The sequence below is a fragment of the Lytechinus pictus genome, chromosome 2, assembly GCF_037042905.1.
Source record: "Lytechinus pictus isolate F3 Inbred chromosome 2, Lp3.0, whole genome shotgun sequence".
NCBI classification, from domain to species: Eukaryota; Metazoa; Echinodermata; class Echinoidea; order Temnopleuroida; family Toxopneustidae; genus Lytechinus; species Lytechinus pictus.
This window is the reverse complement of record NC_087246.1, coordinates 66,904,338-66,928,335: the sequence shown is the minus strand read 5'-3', so window position 1 is coordinate 66,928,335 and position 23,998 is coordinate 66,904,338. Positions and strand designations below refer to the sequence as shown.

At 36.9% G+C, this 23,998-nt stretch overlaps 1 protein-coding gene across 1 annotated transcript in view; it reads left to right on the top strand.

The window, feature by feature from the left end:
* The first annotated feature begins 6,214 nt into the window (after positions 1–6,214).
* Positions 6,215–23,998, top strand: part of LOC129253763 (RNA cytosine-C(5)-methyltransferase NSUN2-like) — a 32,600-nt gene continuing 14,816 nt past the window's right edge. Inside the window, exons 1-11 of the mRNA XM_054892187.2 lie at positions 6,215–6,399; positions 13,091–13,204; positions 13,872–13,966; positions 15,180–15,284; positions 16,155–16,260; positions 18,012–18,168; positions 18,679–18,874; positions 19,606–19,680; positions 20,518–20,648; positions 20,808–20,881; positions 22,310–22,449. Of these exons, the coding sequence (XP_054748162.2) occupies positions 6,232–6,399; positions 13,091–13,204; positions 13,872–13,966; positions 15,180–15,284; positions 16,155–16,260; positions 18,012–18,168; positions 18,679–18,874; positions 19,606–19,680; positions 20,518–20,648; positions 20,808–20,881; positions 22,310–22,449 (1,361 nt within the window). The 5' untranslated portion in view covers positions 6,215–6,231. The remainder of the gene's footprint in view (positions 6,400–13,090; positions 13,205–13,871; positions 13,967–15,179; positions 15,285–16,154; positions 16,261–18,011; positions 18,169–18,678; positions 18,875–19,605; positions 19,681–20,517; positions 20,649–20,807; positions 20,882–22,309; positions 22,450–23,998) is intronic.

The window sequence follows — 23,998 nt, the reverse complement described above, 5'->3', positions numbered from 1 at the left end:
TCCAGTGATTGTGCATGTGTAACGGCTAGTCCCTATTTAGATAAGTATGTACAAAGGATGAATTATTGCCTATTTTCATTTCCATTCATAGACTAAAATGTTTTGAGAGGAAAGGCACATGTTTTGCAGCTTCGTGATTGCATAATATTGTGACATGAACGTATTGAGCAGTAAATTAATGTGTTGTAGGCATATGCTCATAATGTTGCATTATGGGTAATAAACATGCATGGCCAGATATGAGTAGTTGAGGACTTGAAGAGGGGCTATAAATGCTGCTGATGGCTTTTGCCCTTAAAGTACAATTACTGAAATACATATAATCATTATAATGTGGTTTCGCCCAGCTGAGCTATCCATTTCCATCAAGCCATTTTTTACAGTAGTTTGTGCTTGAAACGGTATATCCACTCGAGAGAACGGTGGCACCATAGTTACGTAATACGATAAAACAGTAGATCATATTCATGCCTTTTATACTCTCCATACGAAGATCATAGAGCTATCCATGCGAAGATGTAGAAAGGAACTCTCAACAAGCTGTGGTCACGATATACCAGCATTATTCAGCTAGTGAAATAGAATATGACATGAAACATACCCACATTATTATTGCTAACTACTAAAATATTCATATGTAGTTCCATATCATGTACTATTACTGTGTGCGCTGAATTTTTCAAAGAAACTTAGATGATCGCAGTGACATATTGTATGCACGTGCCCATTTTCCCATGTCTTGAATAAAGGAACAAAAATATCAGGAGGATGGGGATCCCGATGGGGATATAATCACAAACATTAGGGGTCGGGGCGAGGGCCGACCCCACATTCTTTATGTTTATACCCCACACACATAAATCAAATAGGGCCTATATAGAGGCATAAAATCGAAAGTTGGGATCCCTTTGAATAACTATTCTCTGAAAATACTTCCTAGTACACAAACAAGTATAAATATGAGATTTTTATCACGTATTTTCATATGAATCATAACGTGATATTAAAATTTAGAAATGGAAAGTAATTTCAAAATTTGTTCAATTTAAAACATACAATTTGGGCTTGGGCATTCAAGAAGATGGACCATGCCCGGGACCCAGCCCGGGACTATGCCACACCATTATGTACTTGATAAACGTGAAAAACTTGAATGACCATGCAAATAATAGGGGCTGCAGATTGGAATTTTGAGGTCATTATCCAAACGGAATATTTGTTTTGAAAATAAAGGATGGTTGTGTCAAAAGAAATGAGGGTTTAAACGCTTTTCAATCAAGCCGTCTCGTTCTCCGGATAAAGGCTTCCCATTTAAGCTAAGATTAAAAACCCATTTAACAAACTCTTTATTCATGCATGTTAATCTATGTACATTGTTTTCGATGCGATTGTTCTTAGTGTACCTGTACAGAACTTTCAATTTAAACGCATGTGCCAGCATAAAGTTCATCGATCAATATTTACGGATTAATTTGTTTGTTCCAATCTTGATTTAGCTTAAAACCGGAAAGTGTCAATCATTCTTGACATACTTTAAGTATGTTTAGATAGGTATTTTCTACCCTCATTTTTTTCTCCAATTATTTTCTGGCACATGTATAGACGAAACTCTTGCAATCATGTAATTTACACGTCTCTTTTTTGCGGGGGGGGGGGTTACCGCGAAACTGTGTAACACTTGCCAAAGCCTATAGCATTGACAGCCTTGATAGTCCCGCATTTTAATAAAAACAAACTGACAAGTGGATCGATCTTGATTTGAAATCCAATGTAGCTTGTTTTTAATTTTTCACACTTCGTTGTTGTTTTTTTATTATTTATACAAATCACCTGATATAATCACATTCTGTAACACTGTTTCGCTAAATTTTTTTTACTTGTGTATTCCATACATGCATGAGCACCATAAGAAGCTCTAATTCTTTGCACCTGTAAGGGCGGAGTCACATTTTGCGTCGTTTTGGAGAGAGCTCAAATATCCCTCTATGTTCATGTTCCCTGAAAGGTGCAAAGTTGCTCGTTTTAACTAGGGTGCAAATTTTTTACACCCTTTTTCACTTAGCATGCTCACCTGTTACATGGTTTAGGAAAGAAGATTGCAAAGGTGCACGAAGGTGTTGCAATCGTTGAATTGGTGGAAAGTTTAATAAGCAAACAAAAAATCGAGAGGCAGACATGTTGTATATAGGCCTATGGGACGAAATTTCTATTGAAACATAAAAAATAAAAAATAAAAAATAAATAAATAGCTGCGAGTGAGCAAAGCCAGCCTTCCAAAAAATTGAATTTGTAATACAAAAATCTATTTTTTTTATGATTGATTAATTTATGAAATACTCAGATGATACTTTTCACTTTCCCCTACCTTTCCTTTGTCATATTTTGTTTCTTGGTTGCATGTGAAACTAATTTTGGGGACCATGGCCCCCAAGCCATCCATCCGTGTGTCAGTGAAGTGAGCACATTCTTTCCAGTATCAGTGTAGCAAATTCCAAAAATCAAGAATGATGGGGATATTTCAGAATTTTGAATTTATGCCTTCTAAACATTACGTCATTGTTGCAGCAATACCTTCAGAAAAACAATGGAAAGGAAATAACACGGAAGCAGACAGGGTCAGTTAACACCGGAAGGAAATGAAGTCAAGCCCACATCATTGCCACATTCGTTGACAGGGGCTACGCCAAAGTAAAGGGAATGGGGCCAGGGCCGGGCTACCTTCGCCTATGATTTTTTCTTTAATAGTGTAAAAAGTGGGGAAAATTTATAAAGTGCGAGGGATGGCTAAAAAAAATAAGGAATGATAATATACAGGGAGAGGTTTTGGGCTGTTTAACTCTATAATATCCTATACTTAAATTGAGTAAAAAAATTAAAAAAAATAAAAATTAAAAAATGACGTCACCTGTAGAGCGGCTTGCCCCACCCCTCCTACTCTTATTTCTGTTTATGTTTATGGTAACTCCCGTAGGAACTCGACAGGACGTACAGCGTTTTGCTGGTAAACGCCAATTAAGCTGGTATATACCAATTACCTACATGACCTAGGAAGCATTTTACGTCTAGTTTAATCAGTCATAATTGGCTGACCTTATAGACGATAGATATTACTCTCGTGCCTTTTTATCAAAGTGCATGGAGACAATGACAGAGTGGGGATTCGAACTCACAACCTTGCGATTGTGAGTCCAATGTTCTAACCACTAGACCACACGACCCTAGTACCAGACCATCGCACGACCCTCCTCCCTTTCAAAGTTTCATGGTGCCGCCCATACTCGGTTTAAAAAAAAAGATATTTCTGCATTTTATTCATAAATCAATAACAAATGAAAAAAGTTGATACAATAACAATGACATAAATGAGTACATTTTTGTGTGACAATCGAAAATATAAATAATTTATAAGACTGGAAACTACATAAATGAAGCATGCAAAAAAGTAAAGTGGGTAAAAAAATGCAGGGGCCAGCTAAAATAAGCAGGTAACTGATGAGGGAGGGCTACATGGGAACCGTATCGTTGATAGCGTCGTTTGAAAAAATTAGAGGGTTCTCAATTTACTTTGCTTGCTTTGTGTGATATTAAAACAAATATAAAGTTTCAATTGCAAGTTCAGATCTATTGTTAAGATCAAACAATCATTTTATCATTTAATTTCACAAGAATAATGACAATGGCCAATGATAACTTAAAGAAGCAAGCCTACCAATGTTACCATGAATCGAGCATTCAGCTAAAAATATTTCATTATGGTTCCTTCCAAAGCATATGATTGGCAGATTTCGTATAGTCTGTATACTATTATATATTATGAAACTAATAATATTGCTATCTAGCCATCTCTTCAATTTGATCATTATGCAATCATTCCCTCACAGTGCCCCCCCCCCACCCGACCACACGCGCCCTCTCTTGCCCCCATTCGCCTCTCTCGTATATCCAGTTGGAATGATTTGCCGGAATGGTTGGTTTCTACACTGTAAAAAAAAATTAGTAGAAATTACTTAATAAAATTGTGGCAAAAAATTGCCTTAATTTTTTCAAGTATTTATGACTTTGGCAGTTTTAAGTAAAATTTACTTATTTTCTTTGCTTCCATTTTACTCAAGAAAATTAAGTTACAATAACTTAATTCAATTAAGTAAAACAATCAACAAAATATTTGAAAATATCAAATGGGGGAGTGGACTTTCGTGATTCGAAAGTCCGCTCCCCCATCGTCCCACTTTTGGTGGCATCATTTTCATTTTAGACATGTTTTATCCAAATATTAGACTTTGTGAATTGTCACTTACCTGTACATGTATAGGTACTGACATTTATATTTATACGCGATCGTTTCATTCTTACAAATAAAACAGTGAGAATAATTTTCTGCTAAATGACTATTTAATATTGCCTTTTCATTGATTCAACAAAATAATACAATAGTTAGCACACCCTTATCCAAAACAATTTCAAACACAAATAGATATGACAGTTATTAAAAAAAAAAAACATTTACTTGCTCTAATGAATATTCATGCATTATTTAAATATGGCGTTAATTGAAAAATATAAGTACATTCAACATGATTTTATAAGTAACAATCATCTTTGCCTAATTGAGTTAGATTTACTCAATCAAAGCAAGCTATCAATACGTGAATTTTCTTAAATGTATATTGAACCCAAATAAATCAAGTAAATCAAGTAAATTAAAAGACAAGTTGAAACTACTTAAAAACAACGAAAAATAATTACAAATTGTAAATTCTACTTAAATACATTAAATGTTAACTACTGATTCAAAGATTTTTTTTTTACAGTGTAGTATCCCATACAAATGGGTGTTTTATGGCCATGGTAAAGACAGTATCACATTAAAGTGCAGTTTGACATTACTATGCATTGCTTTAAAAGGTATAACAAGATCATAATCGCAACAAAAAAGTGTTTCCCTCCCCTACTTGTTTTTGCTTTTGGAAATTTAGGGGCCCGATCACCCCCCCCCCCCTCCTACTGACTATGGGCTCGGTAACAGTACTAATAAAAGTCACAATCAAGCATAATAAAATATAATATATACCAGCAGAATGTGAACATAACCTCTCCTTGCACTCAGAATAGTTAGATAAATTTCATGAACCCCTCGTTTGAACCCTTGCTATGTCGTTATTTTCAGTCAGCAAGAAATTCGTCATTGTGTTCGACCCAACAGAGGTTCGGCCATAGCCATTAGAGGGTCTGGGTACGGCTCACTGAACTAGAAATACGTATTTCTAGTTCAGTGGTACGGCTACCAGAGTTATTAATAGACAATGTCTATTAATAACTCTGACGGCTACGGTATACTGCCCTCTCGCGTCCGATACACAAGTACTGACAGAAAAACTCGCTTACGGGATACCGGGCACGATCAAGAATGCACTATAAAATTTGTCACAAACAGCAGCTAGAAATTACGGTGGGTTAGAGGAGCACTCCAGGCTGAAAATAATTGTATCTAAAATAAAGAGAGTAAAATTCACAGAGAAAGACACTAAAAAAATCAAAATCTACAATAACGAGCGAAGCTGTATATAATATTACAGTTTATCAACATTTTGTGAAAACAGTTAGGGCCTATATATGCACCCCAGCATGAATAGGCTGATGATAATCATCTTGTCTTTCCGTTGATGCCACGGAAATATTTCCGTGGTTGATGCCCACAATCAGAGTGTTAATTATTATGCCTTATGTCCCCACTTTTTTTTTTTTATTTATTTTTTTTTATGTTATAACATGAAATCAAATCGTTTTATTGTGATTATGATCTCCCTTGTTACAAATTAAGTTACAGGCATATGATTATCTTCCTCATTAGATTAGAAGTCAATCCACTTTTTTCAATTTAGGAGAACAAATTTTGAATAGTAGGCATATGTGATTTTATTATGAAATCCATCAGCTTGCTCATTTCATATTTCATGAAGACATGGTTTTACCCAAAATTATGATATGTCATATAGCATTGCCATTGTTATTCTCTTCTCAGTTCCGGCCTCTTTTCCTCTATTCTCTTTTTTCTTTTGTTCTTTTCCTCTCTTCCTTTTTATTTCATTTTTTTTTTTTATTCTTTCTTTCCTGTTTATTTTATTATTTTTTTTTTGGGGGGGGGTCTTCTTTTTTTAAAACAAGTTCTAGTCTCTTTTCAGCACGAAGTGCACAATGGCATTAATTTAGACAAAAGCCTGTAAAAAGACTATGCGGATCAGTGCATGTGTTTCTGGCTTTGCCTTTGATGAGATATCACACTATTTTATCCCCAAATTAAGACATTTCAGCTCATCACATTTCAGCAAATTGTCATCTGACACCAAACTTACAATGGGACGGAAAAGGAGACGCAACAGGATGCAGAATAACAAAGAGGTAATATTATATATTCGATGTTTAATTTGCATGACTGCTGCCCAGATAAATGTAGTCCCAGATGTTGAAATTCACGTTGGTTGCTTGCTAATTAAAAATTGCCGGTTGTAAATTGCAACTTAGCCTTAGCCTTAGGCCTATAAATTTCCTGTGCATCTATATAACCCTTAATCCTATTGCATATGTTTGTTTTTATTATGTTTTTATTATGCGCAGTAAGAATAATGACAAAGATAATTTGATTGTAAGCCTGAGTCGAATCGATTTTAAAATCGGTGTTCCATCGATGTCATCGAGCATAGCCAGGCGGCTTCTAGAGAGTAAAAATCATTTACTAACGTAAGGTTACTCTCATACGAAGCCAGGGCTTCTCTCTCATAGACCCACATAAAGGAAGCCAAAACCTGAAACTTTCACCCCCGAGATTTCTACTTTCCTTCTAAAAGATCTAGACCTAAAAATCTAAATCATGTACATCATACATGGCATGGGATCATTTCCGACATTTCTACGCTCTCGTTGTTATTTTTGAAGAAGAATTCATCAAAAAAAATGAGAAAAATATCATGAATAGACGGAAGAGACTTGCCCGATGTTTACGCCGCCATCTTGTTTCCTATTGTTCTTCGCCAACGTTACAGATGCGTTTTGGAGGATTTACATTAACCCTTTTATTTACTTGTTCAACGGTATTTCATTGCATTAGCTGATATTCATTTTATCGCCCCCGCTTTTTTTTTTTTTACTTTTTTTTTTTCTATTGGTCCCAAAAAGTAAAGAAGAAAGAAAATGACGCAAGTTTATTTTTTTATATTTATTATTATTTTTTTGTCCCCTTTATCACTAAAAAAAAAGGATTAAGGAAAGAAAATAATAAGAAAGTATAAAGGAAAGGAAGGACGAAAGAAAAGAAAGAAGAAGTGAAAGGTAAAGAAAGGATAAGTAAAAGGGAAAAAAAAAAGAACCAAGTGAAAGGAGTCAAAGGGAAAAAATGTAAAATAAAAAGAAAAAAAGTATGAAAGCACTGGGGAAAAAACAAAACAGCCGTAGTTGCGATATGGACTGAAGTTAGCGATCATAATGATGTGAACCTGCCGCTCGGACACACGGCCAGGTGGCGCAGCGCAAACTGCCCCATCCTTCGCGAGGCAGGTTCACATTATTATGATCGCTAACTTTAGCCCATATCGCAACTACGGCGAAGGCGAAGTCCAACTGAGAATTCAGACGAAGGCGTCGAGATCGGTTGAAATTCAGGTTATGGATTGATTAGACATTTGGGAATAAAATTATTATATTGTGCCAAAATTAATTGGCAAAAATCACCCGGTGCGAAAGTGCATTTCAGTTGTGACAGAATGCCAAAATCTAATTTCACGTTCACTTTAAATTCTACACATGATTCAAATCAAAGATCTCGCCATGTTTTATATATTTGTCCTTTTAAACGGTATTCGAATGTGGTTACGCCTTGTTTTTGTTTTCCACAGCAATTATTGCATGTATGAACAGAAGTGAAATATTTGTTGTGAAGCACTGTGTGAATGTTGTGTGATCATGGAGCTATGGTGTGATGGTATTCTAATTAATTCATAATTTTTGTTATAAGACTGTAAACCTGGTGGATGTGAGGGAGTGGCCTGGATGAGAGGAAAGTGAACATGTGTCCAATTACTAGGGACAGTGATTTTCCGCGATCGCGGAAAACGGACGGAATTCACGGAAAGGGCCTTTTGAAACGGAAAGTGGCATTTCAAACGGAAAATCACGGAAAACGTATTTTCCCTCAAAATACACAGAATAGCAACAGAAATTACTCCAAAATCACGACAAAATGAGAATATTAAATGGCCAAAAAAAACCAGAAAACACGATCTCACTTCGCTACTATCATGACAATTCACACATCGTGACTGCACTCGACATCAGCACACTCGATTGTACCCCGCAACGTACCCGTACCCACCCGGCCGGGTTGGGCTTCACATATGCACACATATCGTTCAACTCCTTACACGGTCGTGTGTTGCTGCCCTCTACGTTTGAAGATGTAACAGCACGATATCGTGGTCTTAAAATCCAAGATGGCGGATTGGCAATAGCCGTTGACTGAACCCCCAAAATTATCGATGAAATATCATTTCACCGTCAAATAATGCTAATAATATGAAAGGTGAGGATGTATGCATGCAAAATGGGTGTGTAAAAATATTGTATGCACCCGCATAGATCCGATTAGAACGGATTTTATTGTGTTGTTGGTACAGTAGCAGATACAAATTTTGACCAGTGCGAGTGTGCGTGTTGTGATTTTGCTATTCAATGTGTAAACGGAATTGTCACTCTTCCGTGTGTACAAAGTCTATGGGGAAACGGAATTTCCGTTTTCTGACATGCTGAAACGGAATTTGAGATTTTCTGAAACGGAAAAAGCAATTTTTTGAAACAGAAAATCACTGTCCCTAAATTACTGATTTGCATTTGTGCATTCCATACATTCCATGCAAAGAGTAAAGGAGAAGTCCACCCCACCAAAAACTTAATTTGAATTTAAGGAAAAATAAAGTATTGCAGAAAATTTCATAAAAACTCTGATTCAAAATTAAAAAAATTACTATTTTGACATTGAGAAATTTGCCTAATTTTTCAAAACAATTATATGCTCATCTTGGTCAATGTGCACATTACAGAACCAATTATGTCACACACACACTCCAATTTCTTGTGTATTTTTTTGTTTGATACATGTACATGACATGTATATTTTATTTTAATTTTCTCATTTTCTTTAACAAATTTTGAGAGGGATTTTAATTCCTCCATTAACATTCGTAGTTTCCATGAATGTAACATTGTGATTCGATGAAGAGTTTTTATATCAAATTTGCTAAAATTGATATAATAAAATGCAACCAAAATTTAGAAAGTAATGTGATGTGAGTGACATAATCAACTCTATTTGCATATATTGTTTTGTGTATATAACTGTTTTGTGTTAAAAAAGGGAAATTTCTCTATTAATTCAAAGATTTTTTGTTGATGTGCACTTGACCTTTAACCACTTCCCTTCCCACCCCTGCCCAAATAAGTGTAATCAAGATCTTGAAAATCAAAAGTGATTTCGAGGAAGTAAGATTTAATCATAGTTATTAATAGCTCCATGATTTAATGATACAGGCCTAAATAGAAATTCACATGAAAGTAAAAAGAGAATAATCAAGAACTTGAAAATCAAAAGTTATTAAGAAGATCAGATTTAATCATAGTTATTAATAGCTCCATGATTTAATAATACAGGCCTAAATAGAAATTCACATGAAAGTAAAAAGAGAATAATCAAGGACTTGAAAATCAAAAGTTATTAAGAAGATCAGATTTAATCATAGTTATTAATAGCTCCATGATTTAATAATACAGGTCTAAATAGAAATTCACATGAAAGTAAAAAGAGAATAAAGCTGGGTAGGAATGGGGAAGGAATATGATTTAAAGAAAAAGCAAAAATATATCCACACCACCCCCCCCCCCCCCGAAAAAAAAAAAAAACTTGCACACGTCAAAACATTGTGCTTACGTAAGTCGCCACAGATCGCTCTCATGGGTTTTTAATGCTATATTAAATGTTGTAAGTCTGTTCGGCGCCGCTGTTGACCAATCAGAACGCGGCGTTTGGAGCGAGACGTTGTAAGTCTGTGCGGCGCCGCTGTTGACCAATCAGAACGCGGCGTTTGGAGCGAGACGACCCACGTGACGCGTCTGTCGTCTGTAATGGTCGAATGTCGGGCTACAACACGCAAGTCTACGGGGATTTTCGTTGGAAGAATCGGACGATGACTTGGTCGTGCGAGGTCGTGATGGGCGGGGAGTGCGGCGAGTTCGTGAAGAGTGGCAGGCCCGACACGCGGTGCGATTTTGGAGCCCGGGCGTGGCAGATCCAGGGAGGAGATATGGTTCAACCGATCACCCCCCTTCGGGCTTAGAGTATTCATGTAATAGATTCCATCTCAATAATTCATAAAATCTTGAAATGTACCGCCATGTTTCACTGCCGAGATTCGACATCCCCTGCCCTTCGTTCGACATCGGGCGTTCAAAAGTCAATGCATGCGAGAGCCACTGAATTGCGCCGCACCGCATGCGATGTGCAACCCGGAAGTTGCAGCAGTCATTCGCTCCTGCATTGCGATCGGGGCCCCTGTCGAATGAAGGCTACCTGCAAGCATGTCTCATGTTGACTTGATTTCTGTGCAAATTCAATGCTGTTGAATTTTTCTTGTTTTTCTTTTTTGATTGGAAATTTTTAAGATACAATCCTAAATTTGCGAGAAAGTTATTGTACTCAGAACAGAACCAAGGATTTCTTCATTTTTGGTGCATTTTTCCCGCTTCTTAAATAGAGCTAAGCCGCCCAGCCATTCCATTGTGACTCACGTGACATTCACACAAAATTTCAACTTCTTAAGATTAAGTACTTGAAAATTGTATATTGCAGACTTGTTTTTCCTATTTATTTCAATCAAAGTGTTGATAATACACATTGTCCAAATGTTTTGTTTTTAATTTACAGTCGTATTTGTTGGAGATATTTCAATTTGTTTGTTGTGACTCGCGTGACGCGACACTATTGAAGATTCCTGACCTTCTTGTATTTGTCTGTAATTTCCTAAGAAGGTACTCACCAGATTTTGATAACATTTTCTGGAGAGTATTTTGAAACATCTGACAAGATTATTATATAAGTACCATGGTAAATAAGTTTGCAATTTGTGTAATGAATGTGCAATATTGTTTTATCTATTTTATTATCCAATTTAACTCCATTTTTAACTGGACATATGTAATATAAAAATGTGTTTAGTGTGTGTTATAGTGTTTGACTGTGCTGGCTGGTGAAATAGGTTTGCCATGTCGAATCTCGGCACATGTCCAATTTAGGGCGTGTTACTCTAGGTCCAGAACCTACATACATGGACATGGTCTAACTTTTTAGATTTTATTTTCGATCTAGGCCAAGTCTAAGAATGAGCTTGATAAATTTGTAGATCTAATTGTATAAGAAGAAATAATTAGACCTAGATTTAACTTCTGAGACTAAATAACATCAATATAATGGAGAAGTTCACCCTTAAAATACTGAATTGTAAAAATAGAAGAAAAAAATAATGAAAAACATTGGTTCAGATTTGAGGAAAATCCATCAAAGATTAAAAACTTATTTTTTTAATTGACGTCATGCAAGCACCTAAATTCCCTATTGTTTTAACTATGATGAGATAGCAGGATAATAAACAGCTAAAATCAATTAAATTTCATTTTCTAAAGAATAATTGAAAGTGGGTTTTATTGTACCTTTAGTATATCATCAGACCTATTATTTTACATCCCCTCCTGAAAGAAGATAATTTTCATTCATCATAACCAGTGTTCTATCTAGACCCATTTTAGTGGTGGTCGCTATTTCACAGCATTACAAAGTTTTTTTCAGGCTGAGTTAGTGGACTTAAGCCAAAAGTGAAGGAACATCAATGAAATAACAATCTGACATAAGCGAATCTTTGAAAGCAAACTAATATTTATAAAAAAGAAGTATGATTAAAGGGATGGTCCGGGCTGAAAATATTTATATCTTAATACATAGAGTAGAATTCACTGAGCAAAATGCTGAAAATTTCATCAAAATCGGATAACAAGTAATAAAGTTATTGAAGTTTAAAGTTCGGCAATATTTTGTGAAAACAGTCGTCATGAATATTCATTAGGTGGGCTGATGATGTCACATCTCCACTTTCTGTTTTCTTATGTTATTACATAAAATCATAATTTCATAGTTGTGTGAATAATATGTCTCCCTTATAATGAAATAAGTTGCAGCCATAAATATCTAATGCACTAATTCAGTTGTCAATCCAATTTTTCTAGTTCTTGGAGGAAAAAATTCGAATAAACCTAATTTCATATAATAAAATACATAAGAACAAGTGGGGATGTGACATCATCAGCCCACCTAATGAATATTCATGACGACTGTTGTCACAAAATATTGCTTAACTTTAAAATTCAATAACTTTGTTATTTGTTATCCAATTTTGATGAAATTTTTGGCACTTTGCTCAGTGAGTTCTACTCTATTTATTAAGCTATAAATACTTCCAGCCCGGACCATCCCTTTAATGTAATTTATGCAAATAAAACAAGATGGAAATTAATATAATTGCAATTCATCTTTGCCAGGAGTTAGTTTTGAAGCACTTTTCATTTTTGTCGTTTTAAAAAATGTAAAGACTGCTATTGCTTTTTATGGATAAGTGATAACTGAATGTGGAAAATGTTTTAAAAAGAGGGCAAAATTTCAACTCCCCATAGTCAACAGATGAGGTCATTTGCAGTTAATAACTAGCCAGAGCCAGAACAACCAGAAGTTTGTAGATTGGAAGGGTAAGTAGTTAAGATGACTGCAATTCATCATTCATGACCAATTTCTATTAAAAGAAAATGATATCTATATCAATCCACCCCTGTTAAAACCATTTGCAATTAGCTCACAGCACAACAGATGTCCCCAAAAATGTACATGTATGAGACTGTGCCCAAGACAGATGCTAATGAAGCAATGTCTAAACAAAATAATCATAGCTTCATCACTTTATAAAAGCGAAATACTGTGATTATCTTTATTTTTGTCATTATCTAGGGAGGTGATGGAGGAGGCAGTGGTGGAAAATGGCGTGGTGCTAACAGTGGAAAGGCTGGACTTGGATATTCAAATGTTGTCATGGATAATCCTGCCTTTGAAAATTATTATAAGGTAATAATAACTCTGAAAGACTGCTGAATCCATCTTTGATCATAGCCTACATCATTGGTCTTCTTTATCATAACATGTAGAAGTTGAATGAAGTGAAGATTTGATTTATTCATACTCTAAAGTTTCCTCAATATGGCATTGATGTAGAGTATTACCCTGATTGAGCAAAAGAAAATTTCATCTTTTCATTGACTAATATTCCTAAATAATTTGTGTTATTGATTTATTTTTTATATTGATATGAATTTTGTAAATGGTGTATAATAATGGCTTGCTTTACCAATTTCCTCTGCCCTGCCCTCTCTCAGTCATTGGTAGTTTGGTACCGGTATTTTTTCATATCTCTGAGAGAGAGAAACTCTTAGAAAAGATTCAACCATCTTTCCAGTAATTTCTTACTTAGAAGAATTCATCACTTTCATCATTCGTATTATCATTAATGTTGGCTGTGTTTTAAAAGCCTGAGGTCGTTTGCAAGTCCTAACCCCATACAGTAACTTTAACATTGAGATAACTTTCATGACCTTTGATTGGTTGTTGGGCATTGTTACCATGGAAATTGTCATCAATAGCAAAGTTACCATTTACAGTATTGAAAGTATTAAGCAACGTAACTCGTAATGACCTCATCAACCCAACCATCATCCTTTGACATTGTTTCTTACAGGAGCAGAATCTTGTCCCTGAGGGTGAGTGGGATCAGTTCATGGCTTCCCTCAAGACACACCTTCCTGCAACTTTCAGGATCACAGGATTTAGAGGGTAAGGGTATTACCCCCATCTTTAACCTTTCATGTGACATGTGGTGAAACCCCTCTATCATTGCAGTCATCTAATGTAGCTATGAATTTTGACTTTTTCATTCTATTCATTCCCCCCTCCCCCCTCAAAAACCCCAACCTGCTTGAAATCCACCTTTCCAAAAAGTTTCTGGTCATTTTAAGGCTATTTTGAACAATGCCCATTTCATTGTTTTGGGGTTGGGGGAGGGGTGAACGCACAGCTCTTCAACTGTAGAGGTGTCTTGGCCGAGTGGTGTAAGGCATCTAACTAGACACATGAAAGTCTGAGGTGCAATACCCAGTACAACGTATGCCCGTGAGCAATGTATTTAAAGATAATTTGTCTACTGGATTCAAGATGGCGCTGTTGGACAAGTGTACGCACTGCGGACGGTGCCAGCAAGTGTGTCTCCATGCAAAGACTAGCACATACAAAACTTGCTGTTTCAAGGGCCTTCAGTACACAATGCATGAGTAGGCTGCACATTCAGACCCTTAACTCGAGTGAAGGGTTTGCACAGCAGACTAGGTGCCGGCTGCCTTTTGACACCAACTTTATACAACGCTTGTACAGATGTCTAAGTTTGCATATTGATGCCATAATTATCTTGGCCTGTTGCATAAAAGTCACCATTATGGTAGCTTTCATGGAATCCTTGATTTTGATTGGCTATTGATCAGCATTACCATTGAATGGCAAAGTTACCATAATAATAACTTTTATGCAATGGAGCCCAGATTAAGTTTGTGAGGCCATAAGGACAAACATCACAGATTTCTTAGGCCTGAAAATATATACAGTAGTTTCATGATAAGTAAAGCACTGCTTGAATCTTCAATTTCAAACTTGGCTCTTGTTTACATATGGGCGTGTGACAAAGATCTGATTTTAGTTTGGGGCCAAAAGTTGTAGAGGTCATTTCATTAATTAATTGAAATATCTCATTCTTACGATAACTGAAGGATGGTTTGAGGGATCCATCATGGAATCCATCTAGTTGTAACTAAATATTCATTTTTTTAAATTCAATGTTTTCCAGATTTGATTTGGACTTTTGTTGAGTTTCTAAGTGATAGAGTTGACTATAACCTTCTTGCCCTAGTCTAAATTATATTGGGACTACTGTAAGTTATAGAAGTTGATTAGAAGGTTGATTTTTTTAAATGAATGCATTTCCTTCTTACTCTTGTAGTCAAGCCAACCAAGTATTGAGATACCTGAAAGGAGAGTGCTTTAATGAATTGCTCAAGTCTGATGCAGAAGAGGCTATTGAAACAAAACCAACAGCGATACCATGGTAGGTACACCATCAAAGTCCAATTGTGCAGGAACATTCTGCTTTTTCCCCCAATCTTTTGTTTTATCAAAACATCAAAAAACCACTCATCGTTTCCTGGAGAAAAACGGGTTCCTGTGCGGGGTTTATTGTGTGCCCATGCAAATTTATGTTTGCAATGAACTCTGCGTCACTTTAAGGGAGCTCTCTTACAATTTTCAAGGACCATTTATTTACATTTTACCAGCAAATTGCCCTCACCTTGTCCCATGTTCTCTTCCCACAACCAGCTCTTATTCTTATAAGAAATACATAACTGTGGGTAGTCAAATATGTAATCACTTAATCTTTATGTTCTGTATGTTAACAGGATTCCTGGTTTAGAAGTATATTGTACATGTATTTATCATTCTGCATGTGTTTGATAATTTGAGTTCCAAAAATCCAATAAAAACATCTATATCATGTCAATATATTTCTGCTTATTTACCTCATTTAAGAGGTTAATCATCCACACAATAGTTTCTCTGTTAAAGTTGAGAGAGACTTATTTGAAAAACAAAATCCAGTCCAGCCTTTAGTAAATCCCATGACATTGGAACCAAAATAAAGTAATCTGGCACTAGAATTATAGTTATTTGCAATCATGTTTCCTGATGTGTGCAACTCGATTGGCAAAAATTTAGTAACGTTAACCAACATCTGCAGCATCCTTAGTAGGAAATCCACTCAGTATGTTATAGCATCTATATTCCCCATTGTTTTATCAATGATGAGATAGTAGGATAAGCAGTGAAAATATACAAGATTTATGTTGTGTGAATGTTGTACTGGATCATTATTTCCATATCATTTATCAGTAATTTTTCTTTTTCTATTGTCAATGGACAGGTATCCAGATGAATTGGCTTGGCAGCTCAATCTCAGCAGGAAAAACATCAGAAAAATGCCAACACTGGAGAAACTTCATCTCTTTCTCATCTCAGAAACTGAGAGTGTGAGTATTGTAGTTGAATTATTTCTTCAGACCAGGAGGTGTTTCACAAAGATTTAAATATGATTTAGATGCGCACTTCAATGCCGACGCGCACATGATATACAGCGTTCGATCTTATTGATTGATACGCAGTAGTGCATGTCCTCTTGGCATGATCTGACCAATGCGGTCATGCCTTTCATTACCTACGTAACTAAGCATGTACATGTAAGTGCGACTTTAATCTATACTCAAATATTTGTGAAACACCCCCAGAATGTTTAAGTCATGTTTTTTTATTAATCTTCTAAGTCATATTTTACCTAAGCAATGAAAATATACACAGATTTCTGTTGTTCAATTCAATTTAAAAATGGTTTATTAAAACATGCCTCGCAGCCAAAGGCTGAATAAAAACATGTGCACAATTTACAATAACAGAATAATACTTAAGTACAAACATGAAATGATATGAATTGAATACAATTACTAGTACTTCTTATTATAATTCAAGGAAATAAATTGTTGAAAATGTAAAAATCATACATTGTATTAAACATTATAAATTATAATTGCTAAGAGATTTGCGTTAGGCAGAATTGTCTGTATTTAAAACAGCGTTGACAACTGTTTTTGCTTTGTTATGTATTTTTGTCCAAGTTGATTGAAGATATTGTTATAAGAAAATTGTATTACTATGCTTCTTGATTTCAAAATAGGTGAAAATAATGCTTTGCCATCAAAAGTAATCTTTTTAATTCTTAATATGATGCATCACTGTCTAAAATGTCGAATACTGACCTTTTGATAAGGAAAAGAAGTTGATATTATAATTTTTGAAAACATTAGTTTCAAAGAAGACAAATTTATTTTGCAAATAAAATTGATTGAGATTTTTGTTTATGTAATATTTTTAGTCTAAATGCCAAGTAGTGACTGATTTATTAAAAGGGAGTCCAACCTTGGTCCTAAAATATTCTGTGAGAGAGCAAATTGATGAGTAAAACAAAATGGTGAAAGTTTGAAAGAATTAATCAGACAGGCAATGAGAAAGTTATGGCTGTTTTAAATTAAGATCCCTAACACTATGTAAATTTCTTTTTGGCAACTGGGTATAAAGTAATTTATGACACGTGGCAGGGACAAATATCCCAAAGAAAGAGTGAATCGGACAAGCAGTGAGAATGTTATGGCCATTTTAAATTGAGATCCCCAAGACTGGGTAAATTTCTAATTGGCAACTGGCTTAAAGGGACAACTATCCCATTGGCCAAGTACTTAATAATCAGGGATTTGTGGTTTTCTCCTAAATACCTTCTCCCCTGGGGCAGTAATGAAAATATAACACAGGTAGCATACTGTTTTATGTCTTATAAAGAAAAATATAATTTGAAAGAAAAACATAATTAAAAAGGATATAATTTGAAGTAAAACTATTGAATGTTAGCCATTTTATGAATTGGATTGAATGGAAGAGAAGTCCTTGCCTCACACCACTATGTCATTACCAATGCAGCCAACTTGAAATCTCCATAGGACCATAGGTATAGTGACTACCAATATTTGACTTTTAACAATTTATAACTTTATTGTTTGTCTGATATTGTTCAAACTTTCATCTATTTTGTCTGATTTTTCTTTTTCCTCTGAAAACTACTTTTTAATTTGAGATGGATTCCCCTCTAAAATAATTCTGCCCCTTGGATTTATCAATTTTCATGCCAATATTTATGCTTTCTGTATTGCTATGAATCTTTGTTGCCAACCTACAGGGTAACATTAGTCGTCAAGAGATCGTGAGCATGATCCCTCCTATCTTACTCCAAGTCAAACCCCATCATAAAGTCCTAGACATGTGTGCTGCTCCTGGGTCTAAGACTGCTCAGCTCATTGAAATGCTTCATGCTGAAGAGACAATGGGTTGGCCAGGTAATTAACAATAAAGGTGAATCATTAAGTGAGGATAAAGTTTATAACTGGTAATGATGTTTATGAGGAAATGAAGAAGCTGCCTTAAAATGATGATGAAGGTTTGTTTATAAAGCACTTGTAGGTCATTGAAATAATAAAAAATATCAATGATAATAAATTTATCGAATTCTCTTGAAAGTAACATGCTCAGAAATCCTCTATGATTTAGCTGTAGAGAAAGCTTTTGAAGAGCAACCATTTGCAGTGAAACCATATTGCTCTTATTTCTGAGAAATTGATAACTCACGTGGTGTTTAAAGCATGGTCGATCAAAAGAAGTTTTAAAAATAAAACGAAAAAGGGATTGAGTTTTATTGATTCAGACCTTATGATGTTGACTGTTAATGATCTGAGCAATACTGAGTATAAGACCAATTGTTCAGTGTTTTTATACAATCTGGGAAAGATCACACTTGTATTAAACTAAGTGGCTATTATTGAGTTGATTTTATCATCATTTATCTTCAGAGGGTTTTGTGATCGGCAATGACAGTGACAACAAACGTTGTTATATCATGGTTCACCAAGCCAAGAGACTCAATAGCCCATGCTGCATGGTTGTTAACCATGATGCATCAGTGTTTCCACGGTTACAGGTTCCGGGACCAGACGGTGGCATGACCAACGTTGAGTATGATAGGATACTCTGTGACGTTCCATGTGGGTAAGTGTTTTTAGAGCATAAGAATCATTATTTGTTAAGTTCCATTGGGAGTAGTGAGTTCTCATCCATTGTAAATGGTACAAAAAATACTACATACTTGTAGAAAGAAAGAAAGAAAGGAAGGAAGGAAGGAAGGAAATGACTGAAGAAAATGTATTGTTTGAAACCTGCATGTAATTCCACTTATGGTGGGACCTAAGAGATGATTTGTCACATATTTCTTGTTTATAGCCAGTAAGTAGCAAGGAATATAAATACTGTGAAAATTTGCTCGTGTGGATGGATAAAAAAAAAATGAAAGGTGAAATAATAGTCAATGACAAGCTTGTAATTGGCCATAAGTGTCCTGGGCCCCGTAAAATAAAGCTTAGTGATTGATCGTAAAACTGATTCCTACGATTGATTGCATTAATTATTGTGTATGATCAATTGTAAAAATCAGCTCCATAAGCATAGAAACATGACTGGTGTAAAGAAGCCCTATTAAGCCCTACTTTGCACAGGGACCACTCGGTTCCAGTAGGCAATGGGTTAATATGGCTACCCGATATGAATAATTTCCTCGAATGTTAGAGCACCTGTAGGCAGCACGGCTATAGCCGGGTAATAATAACAATATTATTGTAATGTGCAGTTGCCTATATACATATAGATATTGTGCAGTGTAAATGCACAGTTATTATTATTATTGTTTATTAATAACAATTCTGTATGATACTTTTTTTTTGCAGGGGAGACGGTACAATGAGGAAGAACTATGCCATTTGGAAGAGATGGACGCCTCTCAGTGGATTCAACCTTCATCCGTAAGTTGGCTGTTTTCGCGCAAACTCGGTGCGGATGAATCTGCGTTTTGTGTGCAAAATGGGGGTAAACTACCGTGTAGAAGCAGGAGGCTTGCTGATTCGTGCGTTGAATCTGCGATGGGTACTGGGTAGAGTCACATCCTTGACGAATTGGAATGTGGTCCAGGGGCCTGTTTCATGAATGGTAACTACTATGGTAACAGGGCTCAGCAGCCAATCACAATCAAGGTTTCCATGGTAGTTATCATAGTTGTGAGTCTTGATGAAACCGGCCCCTGCACCGTGGAAACAACAACCAATCGGCATTCTCCGAATAGGCCTGTTTACTTCGTTATTCAAATTTCATTCCTGAAAACCAATTGACAGACTTTTATTTAACTTGCCATCAATGAATAGACTACAATAGGCTCACTTGGAATTCAGTTTGCCTACATCACTTATTGCTATGTCTGGCAAATCTCTTGCAAGCTTTTAGGTTGTCATGAACAACCTTTTTTAGCATAAAATTTTGATTAATAGGGCTTTATACGATGCTGCAAATGCAACTGCGTCGAAGGTGCAAAGCATTCCGATGGACAGATTAATCAAGCATGGCGGACATAGGCCCTTGTCACCTTTGCGTCATCTAATGTCCCATGTTGCTTAGCAAAAACCATGCCCCTAATACATCTGCAGCAGAAATGGAAAAAAAAAATTGGGGGGGAAATAGCATTGTAAACTCATGAATAAGAATTTGTAGTCTTCTCCGTTACTCTTTAATTATGAATAGTTAAAAATATGTTCCCTGTATTTACATTCAATAGCTAAATGCTTCAGTTTATTATTTTTTTGTTGAAGGCTCCAGCGAAGGATACTTCTTCGAGGGATAGAGCTTCTAGCAGTTGGTGGACGATTAGTGTACTCGACCTGCTCCTTTAATCCCGTCGAGAATGAAGCCGTTATTGCTGGTGTCTTGAAACAATGTGAAGGTAAATACTACCAACCCTCCCTTTTCTTCACTCTTATTCAATCTTCTTCCTTCATGGAGTTTTACCTCTTGGCATTTTTGCGAACCCTACGTAATTTATCCTCAGAAAGTGACTCTCGAGTGAATTTGTTCCCCTTCTCTTTTTTTTGCGCGCACACAGGAGCTGTGGAGCTAGTTGATGTATCTGATGAACTGCCTGGATTGAAACGTATCCCAGGAAAAACAACTTGGAAGGTAATCAGATTCTTTTGAACTAATTTTGTGGACTTTTGATGAGTACACTTTGAAGCATTAGTGTTTTTTAATTGAAAAGTGTTCAATGTTTTCCTTTTGATCTTTGAGATTAAGGATGAGCTTTCTCTTTCTTTATTTCTTTTCTAGATGGCTACTACATGTTCGATAGGTGACACGACATTTGCTCCTGCGACAATTTCTCCAGGCTTAATTTCGTCTAAGATGTAGGGAAAAGGTTGCAGTAGGGTTTTATGTTGGGTTTTGGGTTAGGTTTAGGGTAGGGTATATTGTTAAACTGACGGTTGAAGTTGGTCATTCGATTAGTGTGTGAAATTTAGAGCGGAGCAATTGTCGCCGGAGCAAATGTCATGGAACCGTCAAATAATGATAGCAGGATGCTATAGTAGGTTTCACGGTACACCATGTATCTTTCTTGGGCAAGTGTTGGTCCTGAAAAGGACCACCCAATCTCGACGTTTCGACGAGTGTGTTCTTGTCATCTTCAGGAGAAACACTTTCCCAAGAAAGATACTTGGTGTACCGTGAAACCTACTACACTATTCTTCTTCGCCATGGAAACCTTCAGAAGTTACATAGCAGGATGCATGAATTATTTTGAATATTTCCTCTTATATTGTAGATTAGTTCTGGGACCTGTAATATAAAGCATAGCAATTAATCGTCTAGCTGATATCTATGATTGATCATATGCAATATTCAATACAATCACACACAGAAATCAGCCCCATGATCAATCGCAAAGCTTTATGTCACAGGGTCCTAGTAACAAGAAACCAGATATTCATTTCATTATTCATGGGTCAGGGTGTCCGTTCTGAACCTCATGAATTTAAGGAATTTTAATTCATATGTTACTTTGTTTTTATTTGTAAAGGTCGTAATGGTCATTATATCCCTGAAAATTTATTGTTCTGTTGTTAACCAATTCACCATTTGAGGTTCTAACTAGGCTGATGAAAATGATTATCATTGCCCTGTCTTACAAAGAGTAACAATTGATCCAATCAATTTCAACTCTATGGAAATACATTTCTATACCATAATTTTTTTCTACAGGAAATTCACACAATCTCTTTAGTAAACAAAGAGAATCACACTGAATCTTCAAGAGAATGATGAATGAATGCATGTACATCATATCTAGAAAATATTTTGAACAAACATACATGTTAGATGTTGATGTTGCTGGCCATCCATAGTTGTGATCGATCGGATCAATTGCAACTCTTTGTAAGACGGAGCCCTGATTACATTTAGGGGTCATACAGGCAAAGGTCAAAAGTCATTATTGAAAAGAATTGACGTTAGGTGTATAATATATTCTTTTGTGGCTAAGACAGAGGCAGGGATTTTTAGTTTGTGTAGTTGAGAATTCATCTAGCTTTCCCTGTTTTTATTTAAACCTAGGTGATAGATGACAAGGGTCAGATCTTCACATCATTTGAGGAGGTCCAAGAGAGAGAAGATCGGGAGAAGAGAAGAAGATACAAACCTTCATTCTTTCCTCCATCTGAAGAGGAAGCAAAGGATATGAATTTAACAAGATGGTGAGTTCATTTTACTTACAAGGGTTAATGACTACTCTATTGATATTATGAAGGCAAACATTAAATTGATATTGTGTTTGATGTTGTTTGAAGGTTTGCATGGTGGTATGTACAATCGCTGATGTGGTTTACGGTACACCATGTGTAGTGTCATAGAAACAGTGGATAGAAGAAGAGAAGAAATGGATAGGCGAGAAAGTGGAGATTTGAGAGTAGAGTATTCTTTCTTGTGAGTAGTCCTGAAAAGGACTGTAAACCAGGAAGGATTGAAGAGTTGAGAACAGCTTGAGTAGTAGAGCCGATGAGGGGATGCTGGCTTGAGTAGGCGAGTAGAGATGGTGAGTAGTAGAGAGACTCGACGTTTCGGGCAGGTTGACTGTCCGTCTTCAGGAGTGAGTGTTCGCTTGGCGTGCGGCGGTACTTATGACGTTCGTGCGGACGTGGGGGAAAGCGCTGGGCCGGCGGTCACGGCGGGCTGTCGTCGTAGGTGGCGCTCTGTGCGTGGGTCGGCGGTTTTTGGCGGGAAACGAGTTGGCGTGGTATGCGGACGCGGTGTGTAGACAATGGGGTGAGTTACAGCGGCGTGTGTGTGTGTCGGCGTGGTAGGTACATCAGTTATGGCGATCTGTGCGTGTTGGTCGGCGGACTCGTCGGGTAGGCTTCGGCGGGATTGAGTGGGTGGCCTGGTGTGCGGATGAGGTGTAGGGTCGTCGGCGGAGGTTGTAGCGAGGTGTCGGTGGCGGCGGTGTGTGTGTTGGCGAAGTCGGTGGCGGCGGTGTGTGTGTTGGCGAAATCGCTGGTTGAGTTAGTGATTCGATCAGACTGCTGTGTTTGGTAGGAGGGCTTGGTGAGGTGACGGTGGTTGGTGGCTTGTTGGAGTTGGTTGTGGATTGGTTGGAAGTTGGGTGGTGACGTAGGATTGGGTGCCAGATGCTGTTGATGTGGAGGCCAGGGTCTTGAGGCACAGTGTGGTGTTGATGTATCTCAATGGCTTCCCTGACCCTTCTGGTATTCCAGTGCCGGATGTTGGTGATTAGATGGCTATTGTCCCAGTCTATGCGCACAACAGGAAAATCACCGCATAGACTGGGACAATAGCCATCTAATCACCAACATCCGGCACTGGAATACCAGAAGGGTCAGGGAAGCCATTGAGATACATCAACACCACACTGTGCCTCAAGACCCTGGCCTCCACATCAACAGCATCTGGCACCCAATCCTACGTCACCACCCAACTTCCAACCAATCCACAACCAACTCCAACAAGCCACCAACCACCGTCACCTCACCAAGCCCTCCTACCAAACACAGCAGTCTGATCGAATCACTAACTCAACCAGCGATTTCGCCAACACACACACCGCCGCCACCGACTTCGCCAACACACACACCGCCGCCACCGACACCTCGCTACAACCTCCGCCGACGACCCTACACCTCATCCGCACACCAGGCCACCCACTCAATCCCGCCGAAGCCTACCCGACGAGTCCGCCGACCAACACGCACAGATCGCCATAACTGATGTACCTACCACGCCGACACA